This window comes from Notechis scutatus, chromosome 3, assembly GCF_049901735.1.
Source record: "Notechis scutatus isolate UNSWTSFEM ecotype Mainland chromosome 3, rNotScu1.2, whole genome shotgun sequence".
Taxonomy (NCBI): domain Eukaryota; kingdom Metazoa; phylum Chordata; class Lepidosauria; order Squamata; family Elapidae; genus Notechis; species Notechis scutatus.
The window spans coordinates 201554167-201576537 of NC_142011.1; the positions used below are offsets into that span (position 1 = coordinate 201554167).

Here is a 22371-nt window from a genome sequence, read left to right on the forward strand (position 1 = left end):
TCTAGCGCTATCTGCTGTTTAAGTTTGATATAATTATTCTCTTTTAGTGTACTGCATCTTGCTGTCAAGTATATCCCCAAGTACTTGATCTTATTCGTGACCTGAATTTTCAATAGGTCTGCCAATTCTTCCTTTTGTCTTGATAGCATATTCTTTGTCAAGATCTTTGTCTTATCTTTATTTATTTTCAAACCAGCCACCTTTCCATATGTCTCTATCTTTTCTATCAATTTTGATGCTGTTTCTAGTGGGTCTTCTAAGATAAAAACCAGATCATCTGCAAATGCTTGCAACTTAAATTCTTCCTGTTTAATTTTCATCCCTTTTATATTCTTTTCATCTCTAATATTTCTGTTTAGCATTTCCAAAGTTAACACAAACAACAAAGGTGATAATGGGCACCCTTGCCTTGTTCCTTTTCTTATATCGATAGATTCTGTCAGTTCTTCCTCTATCATTACCTTTGCCGTCTGCTTATGATATATAGCTTCTATTGCTTGAATAAATTTTCTAGCAAAGCCCATCTGTTCCAGCAGTAATAACATGAATCGCCAATTCACATTATCAAATGCCTTCTGTGCATCTAGAAATATCAAAGCCATTTTTTTTTCCAGGATGTGCCTTGTAGTATTCCAAAGTGTCCAAGATTACTCTCATATTGTCTTTGATTTGTCTCTTTGGCAGAAATCCATTTTGGTCAGGATGGATAAAATTATTTAAATATTTTTTAAGTCTTTCTGCCAATATTGAAGAAAAGATTTTATAATCTGCGTTTAGTAGGGAGATAGGTCTATAATTCTTGATTTGTAATGGATCGGTCTCCTCTTTTGGAACAAGTGTGATAAAATTAGCTTCTGACCATGATTTAGGTATCCTCTTCTTTAACATAACTTCATTCATAACTTCTAGCAGTGGAAAATTCAATGATTCTTGTAATGTTCTTAACTTGCGATCATTTGTTTAGTAACTGAAGTTACAACAGTACTGAGAATAGTGACAAATAGGACTGTCACAGGTTCCCCATAGTCATGTGATCAAAATGGGGGTCATGTGGCAACTGGCATATACTTAAGGTTGCAGTATCCTGGGGTCATGTGATTACCATTTGCACCCTCCTAACACAAGGGGGAAGCCAGATTTGTTTAATAACTGCGTGCTTCGCTTAACAACTACAGTGATTTGTTTAACAATGATGGTAGGGAATTACGATTTTTATAGTACTTAGCCCTTAGACTTACATGCTTCTTCACAGTGCTTTACAGGACACTCTAAGCCAGGGATTCAAAGCAAAAACCCACAGGCTGGATGCAGACCGCAATGTGGTTGATTCCAGACCGCAGGACCATCCTGGTCTATCCAATGCGAACATAAAAGATGTGGCTTTGGCCTGGTCAACCCAGTGCAAAGAAAGATCAGGCCAGCGTAGCTTCAGCCTGGTCTGCCCAGCATGAAGAGGAAATATGCCAGCAATTTGGAGAGTGATGTCAAGCTGATCATGCCCACCCAGTCAGCCCCCCAGCTGAGAAATCAACCACAGACCTGATGCAGCCCTCAATTGGGTGTGACTCACTAAACTGCCTTGGTTAGCAGTTGAAATTGTGACTCATTGTGGTCATAAGTTGAAGAGTAACTACTCAGGTTTAAAATAACAAAGATCAGGTACATCACTAAGTCTCTTCTGGAAAGACTTTGCTGTTTAGTTTGAAATTTGAATTTGGGACAATTTTGTCTTTGCATGTTCAGACTATGAAGCTCTGGGAAACACCTCCAGTTCTGTTGGATCACAATTGACATCATCTCCAGCTATCTGAAGTTGGAGGCACCAGTGCACAAAAGGCCATCCTAAAACCTCATTGTGTATGATGTGCACATAATATAGATTCTATTTTCATTTGTCATATTTGTGGATGTAGCATCCTGGGTACATTAACTGGAGCCTAGTGCATCTTTCTACTCTGTGCTCATCAGCAGATCTGTCTTTCCCTGTAATTGTGGGATTGCATTCAAAGGATATGAAATCAGCATTCTATAGAGTTGAACAACTGAACAAGATTTAGACATCCGTCGGGAATTCTATCTGAGGTTCTTTTTATTTTGATAGGCAGCAGCTTCTATATGTCTCTATAGGGAACAAGAGACCTCTCTCTCTCTCTCTCTCTCTCTCTCTCTCTCTCTCTCTCTCTCCCTCTCCCCCTCTCTCTCTCTCCCTCTCTCTCCCTCTCTCTCCCTCTCTCTCCCTCTCCCCCTTCCTCCCTCCCTCCCTCCCTCCCGGCAACTTTATCTAGCTAAGCCTAAAGCGTCTTTCTTTTCACGTCATTTGGTTTCATTTTAACAATTTCTTGCCAGATGTGCTGACACACAGAAATAGGAACTACGGCTTTCCAAATGCAGCCATGAGGAAAAAACACTTTTTGTGTATTGTAATCTTTTTTGATAGATTACTTTTCTTGCATGTGTTGTTACTTTCATGGGGAAAAGTGTTGGTAGCAGAGATGAACTCCCACTTACATTTTGTCCTCAATGTATGACCACAATTGAGCCCCAAATTTTTGTTATTACAGTGAGACATTTTGTTGTGGTCTGCCAGTGCCAGTGGAGGTGGAAGTAGATTCGGACAGTGAGGAGGTTGGGGAGGAACATAGGCCAGTCCTGGAGTCTGGGGAAGGCTCTGACAAGGGCTCTGCGTCGGAGGCAGAGATGGGGCCAGGGCCGTCCGACAGTTATCAGCTGCCTTCGGAGTCGGACATCAGTGAGGCAGAAGAACAGCTGGAGCCTGTTCACAGTGTGCGCGTGCACAGAGCTTCCAGAAGAAGGGAACAGCTAAGGAACAAGGGTCCTTGTTGGGAGTAAAGCTACAGGTGGACGGTGAATGGTTCCTCCTATAGAGAATAAAAGAGGAGCAAAAGGGGAGTGGGGTTTTGCGGGAGACAATTAATTCATTTGGGTGAAGATCTGTTCCTGTATTCTTGCCAAGTATTGTCCGCTACAGTGTGGAATCTGAAAAATATCGGTCTGGCCCCTCTCCAAGCCTGATAAAGGTCTGTAATTGTGAACTATCTTGAAAGACAGAGGGTTTATCGGAATGAGGAGTCGGCTTTGTGCTGTTGGGGAAGCCTAGGTCAGAATACATTTGTTGAGTGAGTTTTGCCCCGTTTTACAACTTTTCTTGCCACATTTGATAAGTTAATCACTGCGGTTGTTAAATTAGTAACACGGTTGTTAAGCGAATCTGGCTTCCCCATTGGCTTTGCTTGTCAGAAGGTCTCTGTGGGTCACTGCAAGTGTCATAAATGTGAGTCAGTTGCCAAGCATCTGATTGTAAATAACGTGACCATGAGGATGCTGCAGTGGTTACTGGTGTGAAAAATGGTCATGTCACTTTTTAAAATCCCATTGTAACTTCAAACGGTTACTAAACAAAAGTGTAGTAAGTCAAGGACTACTACACCTTGATTTAGTCAAATTTGCTTGTAACTATTTTTTTAAATTTTATTTTTGAAAGCAGCTTGCCTGCTTGTGTTTCTGTCTCCTCCTCCTCCCCCTCCTGCAGGAGGAAATTGATTGGAAAGGTGTATGTCAGAGATTAAAGTCTTCGCCTACTCAGCCTCTTAATCTGCCCTGCCATTCCTTTCAATTGGGCTGTTCCCGGGGCAAAGGAAGGGGCGGGAAATACATTTTTTGTTTGAATTCAAAAAAGGCATTGTTGGAGGAGGATGGCAAAATATGCTCCCATCACGTTCAAAATTCATGAATATTTTTTCCCCTGTGAATTGCTTCTCCAAACTGCTGGGTTAGGACAACACTCAAATATCAGGGTTGGGCTTCAAAAAAATTAGCAGCTGATTCTCTGCCCTGTTGCTGGGTGGGTGTGGGCTTGGTGGCCCAGTCAGCCTCCTGCATCATGGCAGGGGCATTTTCGCCCTCCCCGGGCTCCGGAGGCTTTCCTCGAGCCTTCAGGAGTGTGAAAACGGCCTCACCAGGCTCCGGATGCCCTCTGTTTCCGGCCTTCCGGAACTTCTAGGAGGCCCGTTTTTCACCCTCCCTGGACTCCAAAGGCTTTCCTTGAGCCTCCAGGAGGCCCATTTCCCCCCTCCGGAGGCTCTCTGGAGGCCAGAAAAGGGCCTGTCTCTGGCCGTCCGGAGCCTCTCATGGTCCCTGCACTTATCTGGATTCCAAAACGTGCCGCATGGAGAATCCTGCAAGGGGAGGAGTGGGCGGGGCCAGCCAGTCATTGCAACTACCCGTTTGATGAACCAGATGTAAAATTAGCATCCGGTTCGCCTGAACCAGTAGTAGCCCACCCCTGCTCAAATGCTTCTTTAGCAACCCATGTGATCATGGAGTTAAAAGAGTTGGATGTTTCCTTCCTTCCATCCATCCATCCATCATCCTGTCCCATCCCATCTCAGTGTGTTTGGTTTTTAACCAACCATGAAAACATGGAGAGTTTGAGATTTCTTGAAGAACCTTCTTCAAAGTTTTTTTTAATCCTACCTTCATTATTTTGTTATAACTAACTCAAGGTGGCCAACATACCTAATACACCTGTTTTCCATAGCACAACAACCCTGTGAGGAGGGCTGGACCGAGAGAGCGACTGGGAGACATTTCCCTGAGCTGCTTGTGAATGCATAGTTCTGGACTTAAAATATGTTTTAAGTGCTTAGTGCCCAGTTAAAGTTACAACATTCCCCCATCTGATGATGTTAGGTGCTTGCTCACGTTTACAACTGGTTGCAGCGTTCTGTGGTTATGCCACTATGATTTATGACTTTTTTGCCAGTGTCCGGCAGAATTACCACCACCCATTTAAGGAGAATAGGTTCACTTAGCAACCACATGGTTCACTTAGCCATGTAATTTGCTTAATGATTAGTCTTAACTGTAGTAAAATTGAGTCATCTTACGTGTCCCGCTTAACATCCACAATTGATGACCAAAATTCTGTGCTCAATGGTAGTTGTTAAGTGAGGACTACCTGTAGCTCCTATTGCCTAGGCTTCCACACATCCCTGTTAAAGTTTCCTCCCTTCTCTCTTCATAAATTACCTCACAACCAAATGGAAAGCATTTGGGATTGTTCAGAACAAGGAGTACAGGTAGTCCTTGACTTACAACAGCTCATTCAGTGACTGTTCGAAGTTAATCACGATGCTGAAAAAAGTGATTTGTGACCGTTTTTCACACTTCACAACCGTTGCAGCATTCCCCAGGGTCACCTGATCGAAATTCAGGCACTTCAAAACTGGCTCATGTTTATGACGGTTGCAGTGCCCTGGAGTCATGCGATCGATCCTCTTTTGGGACCAGATTCACTTAACCACCGGGGGACTAACTTAACTGCAGTGATTCACTTAACCACTGGCGTAAAATGGGGCAGATTCACTTAACAAATGTCTCACTTAAGCAACAGAAATGTCGGACTCCATTGTGGTCGTAAGTCGGGGACTTGCCTGTATTACTGGAGGATGACAGTCGATAAATCTTCAAGCTTGCACAGCCCTCCTGCAAACAGTTGCTCATTCGGGCCACGGACATTCTTAAACTCAAATCCATCGAGTTGATTTGCTTCCGGCCTCCTTCAGTACTGGGGTGTACTACAAGTCAGCACACAGCCTTCTTAAGCAGGAAGTTTGCAAGCACTGATCTGTATTGAGTTGCTGAAGCGGTAAAAAAGAAAAAAAAAATAGTTTCAGGAAAGGCCAAAGGCGGTTAAGTGCAAGAAAGGCAAATAAACTTTCAGAGTTGAAAGATTGGAGGGGGAGGGGAAAAAAAAGTCCAAGCAGAGGCTAGCAATGGAAATGAAAGGCGTTGTAGATATAGAGAGGAAAGCAGGAGGCAGGAGTATTTCAGACCGGCCCATGAAATGTTAGCTGCTTCTGCATTCACTGGGTGGAATTGCTTAAATACCCCCCTTGATTTTTTTGCTTTAAGTTTGCTTTTTTTTTTTTTTTTTTTTGCCAATTCTGGAAACTGCAACGTAACAGATACACAAGTTGCACAAGATGCTGTGTTTTGGAATAACAGAGTTGGGCGGGATATCAGAGGTCTTCTATCTAGTCCAACCACCTGCACAAACAGGAGACCTTATAGGGCAGGACAAGAAGCAACGGGTGGAAACTAATCAAGGAGAGAAGCAACCTAGAACCAGGGAGAAATTTCCTGACAGAACAATCAGCAGAACAACTTGCCTCCAGAAGTTGTGAATGCTCCAACACTGCAAAGTTTTTAAGAAGAGATTGGATAATCATTTGTCTGAAATGGTATCGGGTTCCTTGCCTAAGTAGGGGGTTGGGCTAGAACAGTGGTCGGCAACCGGTGGGCCGTGAGAAAATTTTGGTGGGCCGCAGAGAAATCTCACCTCCAGAGCACCCCCCCCCCCAAAGCAATTAATCCAGGCAGAAACACAAGGCTGTGCCGCCCCCATGGATCGTGGGAACCCTCCCCGCACACTCACTCCTTAACCAGCAAACTTGCCTGATAAATTGCTAATTTTCCTTTTTCTTACCATCAGCTGTTCTGCTGTGCGGGGGGGATTTAGATTAGCTAGGAAGCAGGAAATGGTTGGATTTTTTGCTTTCTAACTAACCTTTAGATCTTCAGCTCTGATTTTAAGCACAGCCGAACCTCCCTTAGGACTAAAGGTTCGATTATTCAGTGCAGCCTCATGGCAAGCAAATTTTATGTGACATACTCAGGTAGCCGATGGAAAATAGATAGATCACTGAATGATTCTGTGAGCAACTCAATCTGCCTGCCTGCTTTGCCTGATTTTGGGTAAAAGTTGCTCTTTTTTAAAGAAAAAAATTCAGTTATTTACTTACATGGTGTGTTGTGAGTTAACTTTGTGAGTTTGTTTGCAAACAAATTTTATGTGACAGACTGAGCTAGCCGATAGCAGATAGATAGATCACTGAATGATTCTGTGAGCAACTCAATCTACCTGCCTGCTTTGCCTGATTTTGGGTAAAAGTTGCTCTTATTTTATAAAAAATTCAATATTTATATAAATATATATAGTATTTACATACAAGCCATGCCCAGTCAGTCACATGACCACCAAGCCACACCCACAAATTAGGGCTTTAAAATTATGAGTTTGGTGGTCCCTGAGGTCCAAAACTACCTGTAAGCAGAAGCTCTTTTTTTTAAAAAAAAAAATATTATTTGCTAACGTACACAGAGCCAGATTTTTTAAATCAAAACCTTGACTGGTGATTCTTGATTATTGCTCTGTGTAGGCCTGCATGCACAGCTTCTTCTCTCCTGTTGTGTGAACTAGTTTGTCTATAGTTTGTCTATATTCACATTTCCACATTTCATCTCAATCAGAAGCTGATTACCATGGTTGAATTAAGCCATTGACCAAGAAAAAAAAAAGTATTACCGCATAGAATGGAAGGACTCCCATGTAAGGCTCAGCAAAGATGTCTCATCTGGCAAGTTATTATTCAAAATCACAAATGGTGCTTAACTGCTATTAAAAATTCCCAAGTGTGCAGTATAGCTTTTTGTGTGAATCCACACTGGAATATTGATAACATGATGATGCTGATGACGACAAAGACAACCAGGAGGCTGAAATTAGCCCGTTCCTGATCTTTTCTTCCTGGTTGTTTTTGACCACATTTTGATTATGTGCATGGATAGGTAGTGAAATTGGCTGCACCCTTCTTTGTGTTGTATTTTTTTATCTTCAATAATCTACCCTGTCTGACTCTCCACATTGCAATGTCTCCTCTAAGATGATTTTTAAAAAGTCTATTTCTTTGGCTCAGCTTTGCTGAGGTCTGGATGTGCCTTGCAAGGTGGACATTTCAGTCACTGTTCAAGAGGGAGAAATATTTGGAATTTCAGAATTTAATTTATTTTTAAAAAAAACCTCTGGTGGGATTTCAAGGCCACAAATATTCAGTGGAAATGTGGAGACTTGGTGGTGGGGAGACCTTTGGGAAAACTGTCATTTTCCTAGTTTTCCTCTTGGCCTCTGCTTGTTTCTTTAAATTGAAGCAGCGGAAAAAAGTGAAGGGGTTCCAATGAAATATTTAGGATAACAAATTAGAATCAGATCTGGTGCTGATACACTGTTGGACTTTCCCCATACACACAATATTTTCTAATTTGTAATAAGATGAACCTTACAAGAGAAGAGACATTTCTTACCCTAATTCCAAGATCTAGTGCTTGATAGAGATAGTCCTTGACTTTCAACCGTAGAGCCTGGAATTAGAGTTGTAAATTGGGCTGGTCAGGAAGCAGGTCACAGTGTGGATTTTTTATGGCAGTCATTGAAGCAACTACATTGTCCTCAATGAGGGGTGTCTTTGGCAGGAAACCAGGAGTAAATGCTGGTTTCCAGCAAAACATTGTAAAATTGTGGATTTTTTGACTGCAGGACTCTGCAAAAGGCCATAAATGCAAGCCAGTTGCCCAGCACCCAAAATGCAACCATGTGACTACGTGGGAGTGGGACACCTATCGGAACTTTGAATGTGGGTCATAAGTAGCCCTGTGGAGGCCCATTTCTAATGGTTGCCAAGCCAACTATTCGTAATTCAAGTATTACCCTGCGTGCATGATTTTAAAGTAGCAAGGCAAATTTGTCAGTTAAGAGTTATAGGGGGAAGAGAAATAAAGAACATTGGAGATACTTATGAGCCACGGTGGCTCAGTGGTTAAAGTGCAGTACTGCAGGCCGCTACAGCTGACTGTCGGCTGACTGCAGTTTGACAGATCGAATCTCACCAGGCTCAAGGTTGACTCGGCCTTCCATCCTTCCGAGGTGGGTTAAATGAAGACCCAAATAGTTGAGGGCAAGATGCTGACTCGGTATAAATCACTTAGAGAGGGCTATAAAGACAGGGGTGGTATTCGACCGGTTCGGACCGGTTCTGTAGAACCAGTTATTACGATTCTGCGCAGTTCGGAGAACCAGCCAATCGTGCCTCTGGCTGGCCCCGCCCCTCTTCGCCTGCCCCCTTCCCTGCCTGCCCAGTCAGTCCTTATCGCACATGCGCAACATCGTGCATGCCCGACATCACTGACTCCATTCTCCCCTGCCCAGTCACTTTTTAAGGTATTTCTTTCCCCCCCCCCCTCCCAATCAACTCCCTTCGCTCTCTTACTGCTTCGCCCAGGAGGCTTCCTTGAGGCCCAGGAAGGCAAAAAATGGAGCGGGGCACAGCACCCCATCCTACCCCCACGCTCCTTTTTTTTTGCTTTCCTGGACCCTAGAGAAGCCTCCTGGGAGCAAAAACTCCCCCCCCCCGGAGGGTTCCCTGAGGCCCAGAAGGCCCCAAAAATAGGGGGGGTGGAGGGGTGCTGCAAAAAACAACAACACCAACCCACACCCACCCAGTTACATGGCCACGCCCACCTAGCCACGCCCACAGAACTAGTTGTTAAAAAAATTGAATCTCACCCTTATTTAAAGCACTGTAAAGCAGTATATGAATTTAAGTGCTGTTGCTACTTCCAGTTTCATTCCTGTAGATTGTGGAGAAATTTCTTCATGACTTTGAAATTTCCAGAAATATTACATCTTTTCCAAACTTTTTCTCTGCTAAAGAGTTTCAAGACTGCTCAAAATTTCAAGATGCAGAAGATATAAATACAGGTATAGAAAAGTGGGTAGATGTAAGTGGGTAACAGTTTTCTTTCTTTATTGTTGTGAACTCTCATTTATCAGCTAAAAGTTTGTTTGTCAATCTTGAGAAGAGGAGATATTAATGAGAGTTGTTTTGTATGTGATGTTCCACAAATATGGATATATCCTTCAGTACCACTTCAGATCCCTTGGTCCAAAACTGAACTAAAATACAAATCTGTCTAGTGCTTGCAGATAAGATATGATCTGGCCCAGGATTACAACAAATAGATAAAAATCCAGTTTTCAGTATCTGCAAGAAGAAGCGAATGGAAACCAGGTGTAATAGATTTGTTTTCTATTTGATCATATACCAGGATCCCCAACCTTCGACGCCGCGGCCCGGTTCCGGCGTCAGCTTGGCGCCATGCCGGTTCTCGGCGTCAGCTGGGCGCCGCCATCTTTTTGACGAAAATCACTTCCGGTGACGTCACCAGAAGTGATTTTTCGTCAAAAATGGCGGCGCCAGCGCTTCTGGTGAGCTTTTCGCAGAATGGCTCTACCCGGAAAGCTCATTGAAACGCTAGCGCCGCCATCTTTTTGATCAAAAATTGCTTTTTTTACCAAAAAGATGGCGGCGCCAGCAACCAGCGCCCGGTAAGGCTTGTTCCATGTCGCACCGGTCCGCATGGGGACCGGCGGTTGGGGACCCCTGATATATACGATTGGAATATTAATGCATATAGAATTTGACGGCTACACAGCCATCAGGGTGTGAGCTCAGTTCACAGACTTAATGGAGAAGATAACAGCATTTTTTATACTTACCACACTTAACTTGCTATTCACTTGAAATCTGCTCAGAGCAACTTATGTTAGCATCATGCAGTTTTTAATTTGCAGACTTTAAATTCAAAAGAACACATAGTAGCAGATGGTCTGAACCTTCAGATGAGAAATTGTGAAATTTAGATTTTAAAAACATGGTTCACTTTTGACTTCTGCTACTCTAGATAAGTGAATATATCACTTGGTGAATGCACCTCTTGAGACTTCTTTATATATTTTATTTACTTAAATCATTAGTCTACAGCTGGTGTGTCCAACCTTAGCAACATTAAGACCTGTGGATTTCAACTCCCAGAATTCCTCAACCATGCTTCCTGAGAAACTCTGGGAGGTGAAGTTCACAAATCTTAAATGTTGCCAAGGTTGGACACTCCTGGTTTATAGGAGACCCCAAGTTGGATATCCTACACCATCAATCCTTTCTGGCGACCTACTTCTTTCTTAGCTCAAATTATTTAATGTTGATTAAATAATTCTATGATACAATATCTCATTCATTTCTGTTTCCCTCTCCCTCCTTCCTAACTACATACTTAGCTACAGTTTTGCTACAGAATAAATTTGCAAAATTATTATCCAAAATTTATCTGGTTGATTAACAAGAGGGAACATTAACTTTATCAATTATTTTCTAGTTTACATCTTTTAAAGCATTTATCACTTGGTCAAACTCAATCACATGCAATTATGGAAGAAGGAAGACAAAATTCATTCATTCAAGACACATTCATTTCAGGAAGACAAAAAGGATTCAACATGAGTTCCCTTTTATTCCTTTCCTAATCTGATGACAGAGGTTCACATCTCATACTTGAAAAATACGCATGAGCAGATGAACTTAAAGCTCTGCCTTCTGTTCCAGATAGTACCATTCTTACTTTGGACATTTGGCAAGGTTATTTTCTCATAAGTCAGATTTATATAGGTGAAATAATACTCCTCAAGTGTCTGGAGCAATATTCTTGTTCTTTTTCATCTCTTTGCTTATCAGAGAATCAAGGAAATTGCAATTTTATTTCCCTTATTTTATTCTCTTCCCTTGTCCATTGATAAAATCACCAGATATTGAGGTCAGAGTTGGAGTGAAGGTTGAATGCAGTTTTCTGTTAAAACAGTGCCCAGTTTCTTCCCAGAATAATTTTAGTGTCATTGGCCAATGACTAGAAAAGAACAGAGAGGAAACATTCCTTAATATTCCCATCTAAATTAGAAGTTTCCTTGTCACAACATTTAGCACATGGTGAGAGGATGCCTACAGAATGGAAGCCAGATAAAAGCAAAGAATAATAAGGATGAGAACAGCAAATACTGTTTGTAAAGGTCTAGAAATGGTATCATAATCTTTCTGGGAATAATCTTTAAGCATAGTATGTGTAAATGCAGTAAGTGTAGTTATTAATGTTTAAGTGTAGTAAGACTACATTCACAATACTGCATCCAGTTTTAATCACCATGTTATAAAAAAAGATATTGAGACACTGGAAGAAGAAAGCAACAAATAGAGGGCTGGAGACTAAAACATGTGAAGAATGGTTGCAGGAAACGGGTTTGTCTAGTGAAAAAAAGGACTGGAGTGACATGATATATCAGTGTTACAATCTTTGAGGGGCTATCACAAAGAAGAGGCTATTGTCCAAAGCCCCAAAAGACAAGAAAAAGTGGATGGAAACTAATCAAGGAGAGAAACAACCTAAAGGAGAAATTTCCTAACACAACAATTCAGAAGTTATGGGTGCTCCATCCCTGGGCGTTTGTAAGAAGAGACCGGAGAGCCATTTGTCTGGAATGGTATAGGGCTGTGGTGGCAAACCTATGGCACGCATGCCACAGGTGGCACGCAGAGCCCTCTCTCTGGGCACACATGCTGTTGCCCCACCTCGGCTTCGCCACGCATGTGTGCGTGCTTCCTGCCAGCCAGCTGGTCTTCGGGTCTGTGTTATGCATGCGGGGGAGCACATGTGGGGGGCACGTGCATGAATGCGGGGCGTGCATGTGTGCGCAGGGGTGGACACATTGCATTTTGGGTATGTGCTCGTGTGCTTTGGGCCCTCTGTACCAAAAGGGTTTACCATCACTGGTATAGGATCTTCTGCTTTAGCAGAGGATTGGACCAAGGCCCCCTCCAGCTCTGTTATTCAGTTATTCTGTTTTACAAATAACTTGACAGGGCCAGTTTCTTAAGCTTCCCAGAGAAATAATGGAGCTTAAAATATTGTAATTAGTGGTTTAAATCATCTTTCTGGTGTGTGAATTTCCAGCTTCCTCAATTTGCACTCAATGTAGCTAATGCTGAGACTTACTCAACGGAAAAGTGGACTGGCTGGAGAAGACTTTGTGGAAAGGATATGGATCAGGCAGCAGGGAAACCAAACTGAAAGAGGACACAGATAAACCTCCAAGTGCTTCAAGGACCCTCTAAAAGGATGCAGATGACCAGCTGCCTGCAAGGAATATAAATCCTTCCATTCTCCACTATCCAGTCAGAGCTGAAGAAGCTTCTTGGATGAGAAGTGAAACGTCTTCAAAAGAAAAAAACACAAGAAAGTCCAGTTTTCTTCCTGAAAAAAACACTTTTGGGACAAACTGAAAGAACATGAAGAGTATCTTCATAAGATGAAGGTGGAAGGCCTGATTGGATCTGATTGGGTGGGAGAAGTTAATTGAAAATATTAAAAAAATCTCATAAGAAGACTGTATTACTGTAGAGAAAACTATATGAACATAACAGATAACAGATAATCAGAGTTGGAAGTCCAACCCCCCACCAAGCGGGAAACCCTACACCATTTCTGACAAATGGCAGTCCAATCTCTTCTTGAAAGTCTCAAGTGATGGCACTTGTTTTATATACCCAACAGGCAGCCAACCTCACTCATCTTGGAGGTTCAAAGATGGTTACTCATTGAGATTTTTCATATCTGACCTCATAATATAACTCATATTAAGAGTTTCATCGTTGTAAATTCTTGGATTTGAATTCAAATACTTCCAAGCTCATTTTTTCTATTATAAATTGTACGGTCCAGATTTGGCATTTATATTTTCAGTTCTTTTAACATTTACTTGTATAAAGTATTTAGAATCCTGAGACAATTTCCCCATATAAACCGATCAGTTTTTCCATGTACATATAATTGCGTTTGAATTGGATTAAAGATTCGAGAGATATTGTTAGATAGAAGAGGGTTGAGGGGGCAGATTAATGCACTGTGAAAGCTCTTTGTATGAACTTTAAGCAGATGCTTATCTTATCCACCACAAATCCTTGCAACGAGGAAAAAAAAAAGTAGTTTTGCAAATCATTTGGGATGTGGAAATTAATGTCTTAAGCAAAACTTTCATTAGAGTAAAATGCTTTTCAGATTAAAGGAAACGCTGGGTTTGCATTTACTATATTAACAAAAAGAGGCCTATAGAAGCCATAGAAAGGTCTCAGGGAAATCTTTGTTACTGTGCCTAGTTTGAATATTATGACTCTAGTCTTCCATTCTTTGCCAAGTCCATGCGATAAAGCTAACCACTAAAAGGGCTTGCGGTTTTTATACTTAAATGTTTACTAAAATCTGTGGTTCTGCTGTTTTATCTTAGTTATTGATGGAGACAATCTCTTGAAAGGCATTCACTTTAATGCGGGCAAAGCTCTCTCGCATAGAGCATTAATAAAGATAGCTAGGCTCATGTCGATGGTCCTCGCACAAGAAGATTAATTCTTTTGAGGTTATCAAAAGAAGTTATCTTTTGATCCATTATCTAAATGCACTCGGCGATTCTGCGGTCCGCACTAGGAAACAATCCTGGCTTAGCCTATTGTGCTCTGCGTAAAATTCGGTAATTCCTTTATTTGACCTGAATTTCTAGGTATCGTGTCCATGATTTGGGAACATGGGATTTTAATCCTTGGCATTATAAAGAAAAGACCTTATCACACACTCATCTATTATTTCTGAGCTAGGAAACTACATCGGAACACAAAGCTTACTACTGGTGCAGTATGTAATCTAGCGATTAAAGAAGGCAAATCCTACTCATTCGATTTTGGAAATCTGATTAGATTCCCCTTGTTGGTCTAGCCCTACTCTATCTACAGCTAAATCGGTATCCTGCATATGAAAATCGCCCACTGGGGGCTTTGGGTGTTGCACTGATATCATCCAGTTTCTCTTAAAGCAGGAGTGAATATGAAAGGGACAACATTCTTGTTCTGACCAAGGCTTCCTTAGACAGTAACAATCACACGCTTAGTCCCAAAAACCCTCTTTTTATTTCAACGGCTGTGAATTATACTCATTCACAGCCCGTAATGAGTCCCAAACAGTTTGTGAATAGTCCAACAGAAGTTTACCACAGTCTTTTTGGGATAAGGCTGATAAGCACCCACCTTTATCTCCCTTGTTACTCCCGAGTTGCCCCTTTTGTCTTAACTGTTATTGTCTTCTAGCAGTCTGTGCAAGAGCGCACTGGGAGCAGGCTCCCCCCTATTCCTCTGTCTTGCTGATGTCAGATTCTGAAGGCTCCGGAGTCAGCATATAACTCTCAGATGGTCCTGGCCCCATCTCTGTGTCAGATGTAGAACCCTCGTCCGAGCCCTCCCCAGACTCCAGGACTGGCCCATGTTCCTCCCCACTGTCCAACTCTGCTGCCAGCTCCACAGGCCTCCAACGGACCACAACAGTTCTTGCGTTGATTTTGTGATAGTAAATATCCAACCTGTGTGTCTGGATTCTCCAGGTAGTGAAAAGGAAGAATTGATAAGATATACGTTGCAGACACATATATATAAATCTATATATATATAACTTTACAGACTTGAATACAGGTAGTGCTCAATTTACAATCCCAATTGAGCCCTAAATTTAGGTTGTTAAGTAAGAAATTTGCTAAGTGAGTCTTGCCCCATTTTACGACTCTTCTCGCCACGTTTACTAAGCGAATTGCTGCAGTTGTTAAATCAGTTACACGGATGTTAAGTGAATCGGGTTTCCCCATTGCCTCGGCTTGTCAGAAGGTCACAGAAGGGGCTCACATGCCCCCCCCCGGACACGGCAGCAGTCATAAATATGAATCAGTTGTCAAGCATCCATCTGTAAATCGTGACCACGGGATGCTGCAATGGTCGTTAGTGTGAAAAATGGCCACAAGTCACTTTTTTTTCACTGCCGTTGTAACTTCAAACAGTTGCTAAGTGATCTGTTGTAAGTCGAGAACTACCTGTAGTTTGTAACTTTCGGGTTGCAATTCTCTTCTTTTTAGGGTTTGGCTATTGACTACTATATTTACAAAATGGTAGGAGCTCTTTACAGCCGTTTAGAGCACCATGGCATAGTTCGGAATGCATGAGCCAACTTAAACAATTCAAATGTTTTCATAGGATAAAACCTTGAAACTCCACAGGTAGTCCTGGACCTTACAACCATTCATTTAGTGACCATTCAAATGACAACAGCACTGAGAAACGTTACTTATGACTTGTCCGTGCACTTATGACCATCACGGCATCCCCATGAGCACATGATCAAAAATTCAGGCACCTGCCAACTGGCCTGTCATTAGCAATGGTTGAAGCATCCTGGGGTCCTATGTTCACCGTTTGTGACCTTCCTACGGGTTCCCATCAAACAAAGTCAATGGGGAGCATCGTATTTCGAACAGAACAGAATAACAGAGTTGGAAGGGACCTTGTAGGTCAGGGGTGTCAAACTCGATTTCATTGAGGGCTGCATCAGAGTTGAGTTTCATCTCATGGGGGTGGGGCATGGCCAGGGTGGGTGTGGCCAGCTTGACGTCACTTGTGTTGGGGGCGCCTGTGGTGGCCCAAACGCTCTGTCAGTGTAAAGGGCTCCCGAGCTCCGCTTTTGGCTGCAACGGCTTTCTGCAACCCTCTGCCAGCCAAAACAGAGTTCAGGAAGGCTGTCCGCAAGTGGATCTATACATGCGCTTGCCTGCCACTTCCGTGGCCCAGTTCTGAATGAGCCACAGCCCGGTTTGTGGGCCGTGGCCCCGGAATTGGGGACCCCTGATATACAGTATAAGTCAGGCCTGTCTAACTGGCAGCCCACAGTGGCCACGTCCACCCCAGCGCCACAAGACAAAAAAACATTGCGATATGTCACGATACGCAATCAAGTTTGACACTCATAGTATAAATAGTCCTCAACTTAAAACCATTTGTTAGTGACAGGTAGCTCAAAAATACAGTGGTACTGAAAAATGTGGCGTGTGATTGGTCCTCAGACTTATAATCATTGTAGCATCCCTGTGGTCTCATGATCAAAACTCAACAAGCATGTATTTATGATGATTGCAGCATTTTCTGGGTTCATTTGATTGCCATTTGTGACTTTTCCCGAAACCTCCATTAAGCCAACAATGGGGAAAGCTGGACTTGCTTAATGATGACCAATTCACTTAAAACATGATTCACGGAGCGACTGTGGCAAAAAAAGGTAAAATCTGATGTGACTTGCATAATAACGGCCTTGCTAAGCAACGGATATTCTACTCCCAGGTATGATAGTAAGTCAAGGAATAACTGTAGCTTGCCTAGGATATTGTTTCCTGCTTGTTAGTTCGTGGATTAGGGTGTTGTTTACTGTTTGATTCTTTGTCTGGTGTTGATCCTGGTGTTAATCCTTGCTTATCTGAGTGTTGATAGCTGGCAAAGAGATTTCTGGTCTCCATCTCTTCTTTTTTAGTTCCACAAAAGTTACTTGATAATGAATTAAACAGCTGGAGTTTGCATTTCTGGCTTGTCACTTTATTTTTATTTGGATACACGCCTGTTCTATTTTTAAAGTATGGCTCTTTATTAAATATATTGGAGGTGCGTGACTTAATTTTAGGAGAACGTGACTGCTGTGCCAACAAATTCAAAGCTTGGAAAAAGTAGCTGATATAAAACTCTACCCATGGATTTTTTAGCTGCATATTATTAGAACACTCCGCAAGTTTTTCTTCCTGGCCGTTTTATAGAATGTTTGCAAAACAGATTTGCATAAAACCATGTAACACTTTAAAACATGTATGATCGTTACAAGCTAAATATACAGTATATGACAGTGTGTAACATTAAAGCAGGGGTGCTTAAATCCAGCCCACAGCGACGGCCTGGAAATATCAAAGGACTGGCCCATGGTGCCTCTGCTGGCCAAAATGGGCTGTGTGTACCCCTCCCCCTGGTGGCCTGTTTTTGGACCCCCAAGCCTTCTGCAACACTCTTCTGGCTAAAAACCGGCTGCGCGGAGGCCTTGGAAGGCCTCCGCATGGGCCGATTTTGGCCGGCAGAGTGCTGCTGGAGGCCGGGGAGGCCGAAAACGGGTGGCGCTGGCCTCCACGTAGCCCATTTTTGGCCAGCAGAGTGCTGCAGGAGGACATGGAGGGTGAAAACGAGGCACCGGGGGGCCGTGTACCCCCTGCATCCCATTTTGGCTGGTAAAGTACTGGAGGAGGCTGGCTGTTCAGGCTGAAGCGGCCCCCATGCCCTGTTTTGGCCGGCAGGGTGCTGCAGGAAGCATCGATCCTGTCTCCCCCCCGCTCTCCGCGCTACCGCCTGCCCGCGAAGGGGAACTACAATGCTGATTCAGCCCTCGAAGAAATCCAGTTTGACACCCCACATTAAAGGAAGAGATAGCTATGTGCGGATGTCCTTCCTTAAATGGAATTCTGTGTTTTAGATCATGTAAGGAAGACTTTTGAGATTGAAGGAGCAAATATGTGTCCTGGGATAATATTGCAGGACCAATCTGGGTCAGTTACTCTAGGACCAGAGGCTTTGTGTTCTGAGTTTTCAAGACTCATGCTGGTGGCCATCTTCAGAGAATCTCTCTGAAGATGGCCACCAGTATGAGTCTTGAAAACTCAGAAGACAAAACCTCTGGTCCTGTTGACTGACCCAGATTGGATCCGGCAAGACTTTTGAGTTTCAGTAAAGAATTGGGAATAAATGAAATAAGGCATATCCTTAGGCAAGACTTAATTATGCTCCACAAAAAAAAAATGCTCTATTTCCTAATTTAGAAGAGGGGGGAGAAGTAGAATCAGGCAAAGAAAAGAGTTTCATACAGAGTAGAGTACAGTAGAAAATAGAATATAGAATATAGAATAGAATAGAATAGAATAGAATTAATTGTCACTTTGAATGTACACTAATCGGCTTGCATTAAAATGAAATTACGTTGCATACAGCTCTCAAAGGGTCTCCACCTTTAATATAAACATGACAAGATATATAAATGTATACAAAATTACGCATGTACCCACATATTTTATATGACACTGAGGAACAATGTCCCACAATTTTTCCAGCTTTGCAGACCCGGGCTGGGATGAAGGCTGGGGTGGGGGGGGGAATGGATCTATGCAAGTGGCAGGCGCAAAGTTCCATTTGTATGAGTGATGGATGCTTGCATGTGCCTGTGCCTGCACCTTGTGCAAATGGAGATGCACACGCCTGCCACCTGTGTGGCTCGTGACCCGTGCACAGCCCCGGGAGTCAGGGACCCCTGTCATACAGCATAAACTTCATGTAGAGTAGAGTATATTTATGTATATAAATATCGAACACAGTGCAATCATCCTGGCATTTCCTCCGCCATACATACAACAATTAAAACCAAACAACATACATATTATTTATAAATTACTAATTTTGTTACCGTTATTTTGATCACAATACCCATTTTGGTTCATCTATGGTGTCACATTTTGGGTCTATTTATCCTAGCTGTTTTATGTTCCTACTTCCACCTCGCTTCCAACCATCAGTAGAATCTATTCCATGTATAATAGTATTCTGTTTCCCATTTATTTTTTAGTTCTAGAGTTAATTCTGCGCAAATCAGTATTTTCTTTATTATCTCTCTTTCTAGAGGTGTATTTTCACTCTTCCATTGCTGGGCGTATACCATTCTCACTGCTGTCAGAATGTATAGTATTAAATAAATTGACCCTTCAGCATAAAGGTTTTTAGAATGCAGGATTCACTGCCCAATATGTTTCTTGGGCTGGATCTGATGGTTATGGAAGTTGGTCACTTGGGTGGCAGATAAATTGCCCTAATGAAGTCTTGGCTGTTTTAAATGAAGATACGTTGTTTAGGAAAGCTCATTCTGAAACAAGTTTTGTATTTCATGTTACAGAAATCGATAAGTTCCAGAAAGGAGAAGGCAAAGAAGAAGAAAAGTACATCGATGTAGTGATTAACAAAAACATGAAACTGGGGCAAAAAGTATTAATTCCAGTAAAGCAATTTCCTAAGGTGAGTTCAATGCACACACAAGCAGATTTGCTGTTGTGTCTGCTCATTGTGTTTCATGCAGCGCGCCATGACTGTAACAGATTTTCAGATTTGACAGCGTAGCTCGAAAGAATCATGCAATCTTTCCGCAAATGTTGGGAAATATAGATTCTATTTTATTTTTTATTTTTTTTAAAAAAATATTGCCTGGGTATATTCATTAATTAGTTAAATAATAATATGATAATTAGTACTATGTAGTGTTGGAAGTTGTGATTCCCCTCTCTTCTAGGAAAACATTGGAAGGGGAAGGAAATTCCCCTAAAAAAAAGAAAGGAAGAGGTGAAAACACAAGCAGGGTCAGCTCCATCAGCCCCCACCTTTTGTCATGTAGGGCTATTAAAATAGCTGGAGCCAGTTTACAGAGAGAAAAAAACCCTACAAACTTGCTAAGATCCTTTCCCATAGAAATCAAATAGATGGCAAGTTATAAAAACTTGTGAAAAGCAAACCAAAAGGCATGGCAGGAAGGAAACATGATAGCAAACAAGCAACTACAAAGGATCAGGACCATAAAACAGTTACTCCTACCAAGATCCCTGGAAGAGATCCCAATCTCAAGAGACAGGAACTCATCACACACACACAAATCAATGACTTCAAGGGTTCACACTTACAAAATCAAAGGATCTGAAGGGTATAAGAAAGGGTTTCTCTCTACTCACAAGATTAGATTAATCCTAGGAACGCTGTGAGATTTCTTACCTGCCTTCCCATTAATAAACTGATTCTGACTTTCAACGCAGCTGACCAAATCATTTTGCATTTCTCCCAGCCAGGAAATTTGAGTCCACAAAAGGAAAGAACTTTGCCTATTCCTTAAAGGGCAAGATTTCTTTTTTCCTTTCCTCAGTTGTTATAAAATGTTCATGTTACCAACCAATGCAAATGAACACTTTTTTTGATTGCACAAAACATTGTTGAAAAAGCACTGTAGCAACATAAGAAGGGTGCAATTCTGAAGTTTTTTGAATCTTTGTTGTTTCACAAATCCCTCCCATTTTTTAGATCATTTTTTTAGTACTTTAGGCATAGATGATTTGTAAAACAACAAATGTATCTGAACGAGTAACTTCCCCAAATCCCAATGCTTGATCAATAAATGAGTCCATTTTTAAAAATCATTAAAATAATTGAACAGTGTCATCCCAAGAGCTGTTAAGACTCCGTTTCAGTTTTTGGCATTCTCTTTTGTAAGATAAATGTAAATGCACACCAAGAGAGCTATTTAGTTGTTGTCATTTATTTATTCAACTGCTGTAGCTGTGCATCTCAGTCAGTGATTCTCAATTCAAAAAAAATATTACAATCAAAATACAGATGGTCTTCAACTTACAGCAGTTCGTTGAGTGACCATTCGAAGTTAAATGGCACTGAGAAAAGCGACTTAACAACCATTTTTCACACTTACGCTGCAGCATTCCCACAGTCACGTGATTTCCAGTGGTGGGATTAAAAAAATTTTACTACCAGTTTTCTGTGGGCGTGGCTTGATGGGCATGGCCATGTGACAGGGTGGGCGTGGCTTTTTTCTTTTTTGCAGCCCCCATCCATTTTTTGGGCCATCTGGGCCTCAGAGGAGCCTCTAAGGGGGGGTGTTTTTGCTCCCCTAAGGCTCCTCTGAAGCTCAGGCAAGAAAAAATGGAGGTGGGTGGGTTGAGGCTTTTTTTTTTTGCCTTCCTGGGCCTCAGCAAGGGGTATCCTGGCACAGTTGATCTATGTACAGCTGATTGTCAGGAGGGGAAAAAAGGAAAGAAATACCTTAGGCGAATGTCAGGCGGGCGGGGTGAGCGAGCATTGGATGGGAGGGCGACCGGGTGCGGGCGTGGCCAGACAGAACTTACTACCAGTTTGGCGACCCATGCCAAATTCTTGCTACCGGTTCGCCCGATCCAGTGTGTTACCGGCTGAATACCACCACTGGTGATTTCCATTCAGATGCTTGGCTAAGTGGTTCACATTTATGAATGTTGCAGGGTCCCGGGGTCATGTGTTTCTCTTTGGTAACCTTCTGACAAGCGGAGTCAACGGGGAAGCCAGATTCATTTAACAACCGTGTTATTAACTTAATCACTGCGGTGATTCACTTAACAAGGGTGGCAAGAAAGATTTGAAAAATAGGCTAAACCCATTTAAAAAATTTCTCACTCAGCAACATAAATTCTGGGCTCAATTGTGATTGTATTTCGAGGAATACCTGTACTAGAAACATGTTAAAATGATTAAAAACAATAGAAACATCCAAAGTAAATACTATTTTATTTTACTAGTAAGTATTATTGGGCTCTTTAATGTACCTTGACTTCCATAAGATGTTACCTGTATTGTTGTTTCAAAAGAGAGAGAGAGAGACAGAAAGAGAGAGAGACAGAGAGAGACAGACTGAGAGTGAGAGCGAGAGCTCTACTAACTAAAGTTGTGATATTAGTTATTACTTTTTTGAACAGGTGATATAGTGCCTGAAGCAGGATTAATAGGTATGTGCAAAAACTAATTTTCTGAGAATTGAATGTTACAGAGAACTGATCTGACCATTTGGAGAAATCTTGAATTTCCAGGATTTTTGGGAAACAGAAATGTGGGTTACTTCTGGTTTGGAGGATTAACTCCAGGAAAACAACAGGTAGTTCTTGACTTCTGACCA

General features: G+C 42.1%; 1 protein-coding gene across 3 annotated transcripts in view; it reads left to right on the forward strand.

The window, feature by feature from the left end:
- KHDRBS3 (KH RNA binding domain containing, signal transduction associated 3) overlaps positions 1 to 22371 on the forward strand; it is a 122324-nt gene that overhangs the window by 23772 nt on the left and 76181 nt on the right. For all 3 annotated transcript variants that reach the window (XR_015749057.1, XR_003371885.2, XM_026678522.2), the window contains exon 2: positions 19570 to 19688. Coding sequence is in view for 1 of the 3 variants with exons in the window: in XM_026678522.2 (XP_026534307.1) it covers positions 19570 to 19688 (119 nt within the window). In the remaining 2 variants the exon portion in view is untranslated. The remainder of the gene's footprint in view (positions 1 to 19569; positions 19689 to 22371) is intronic.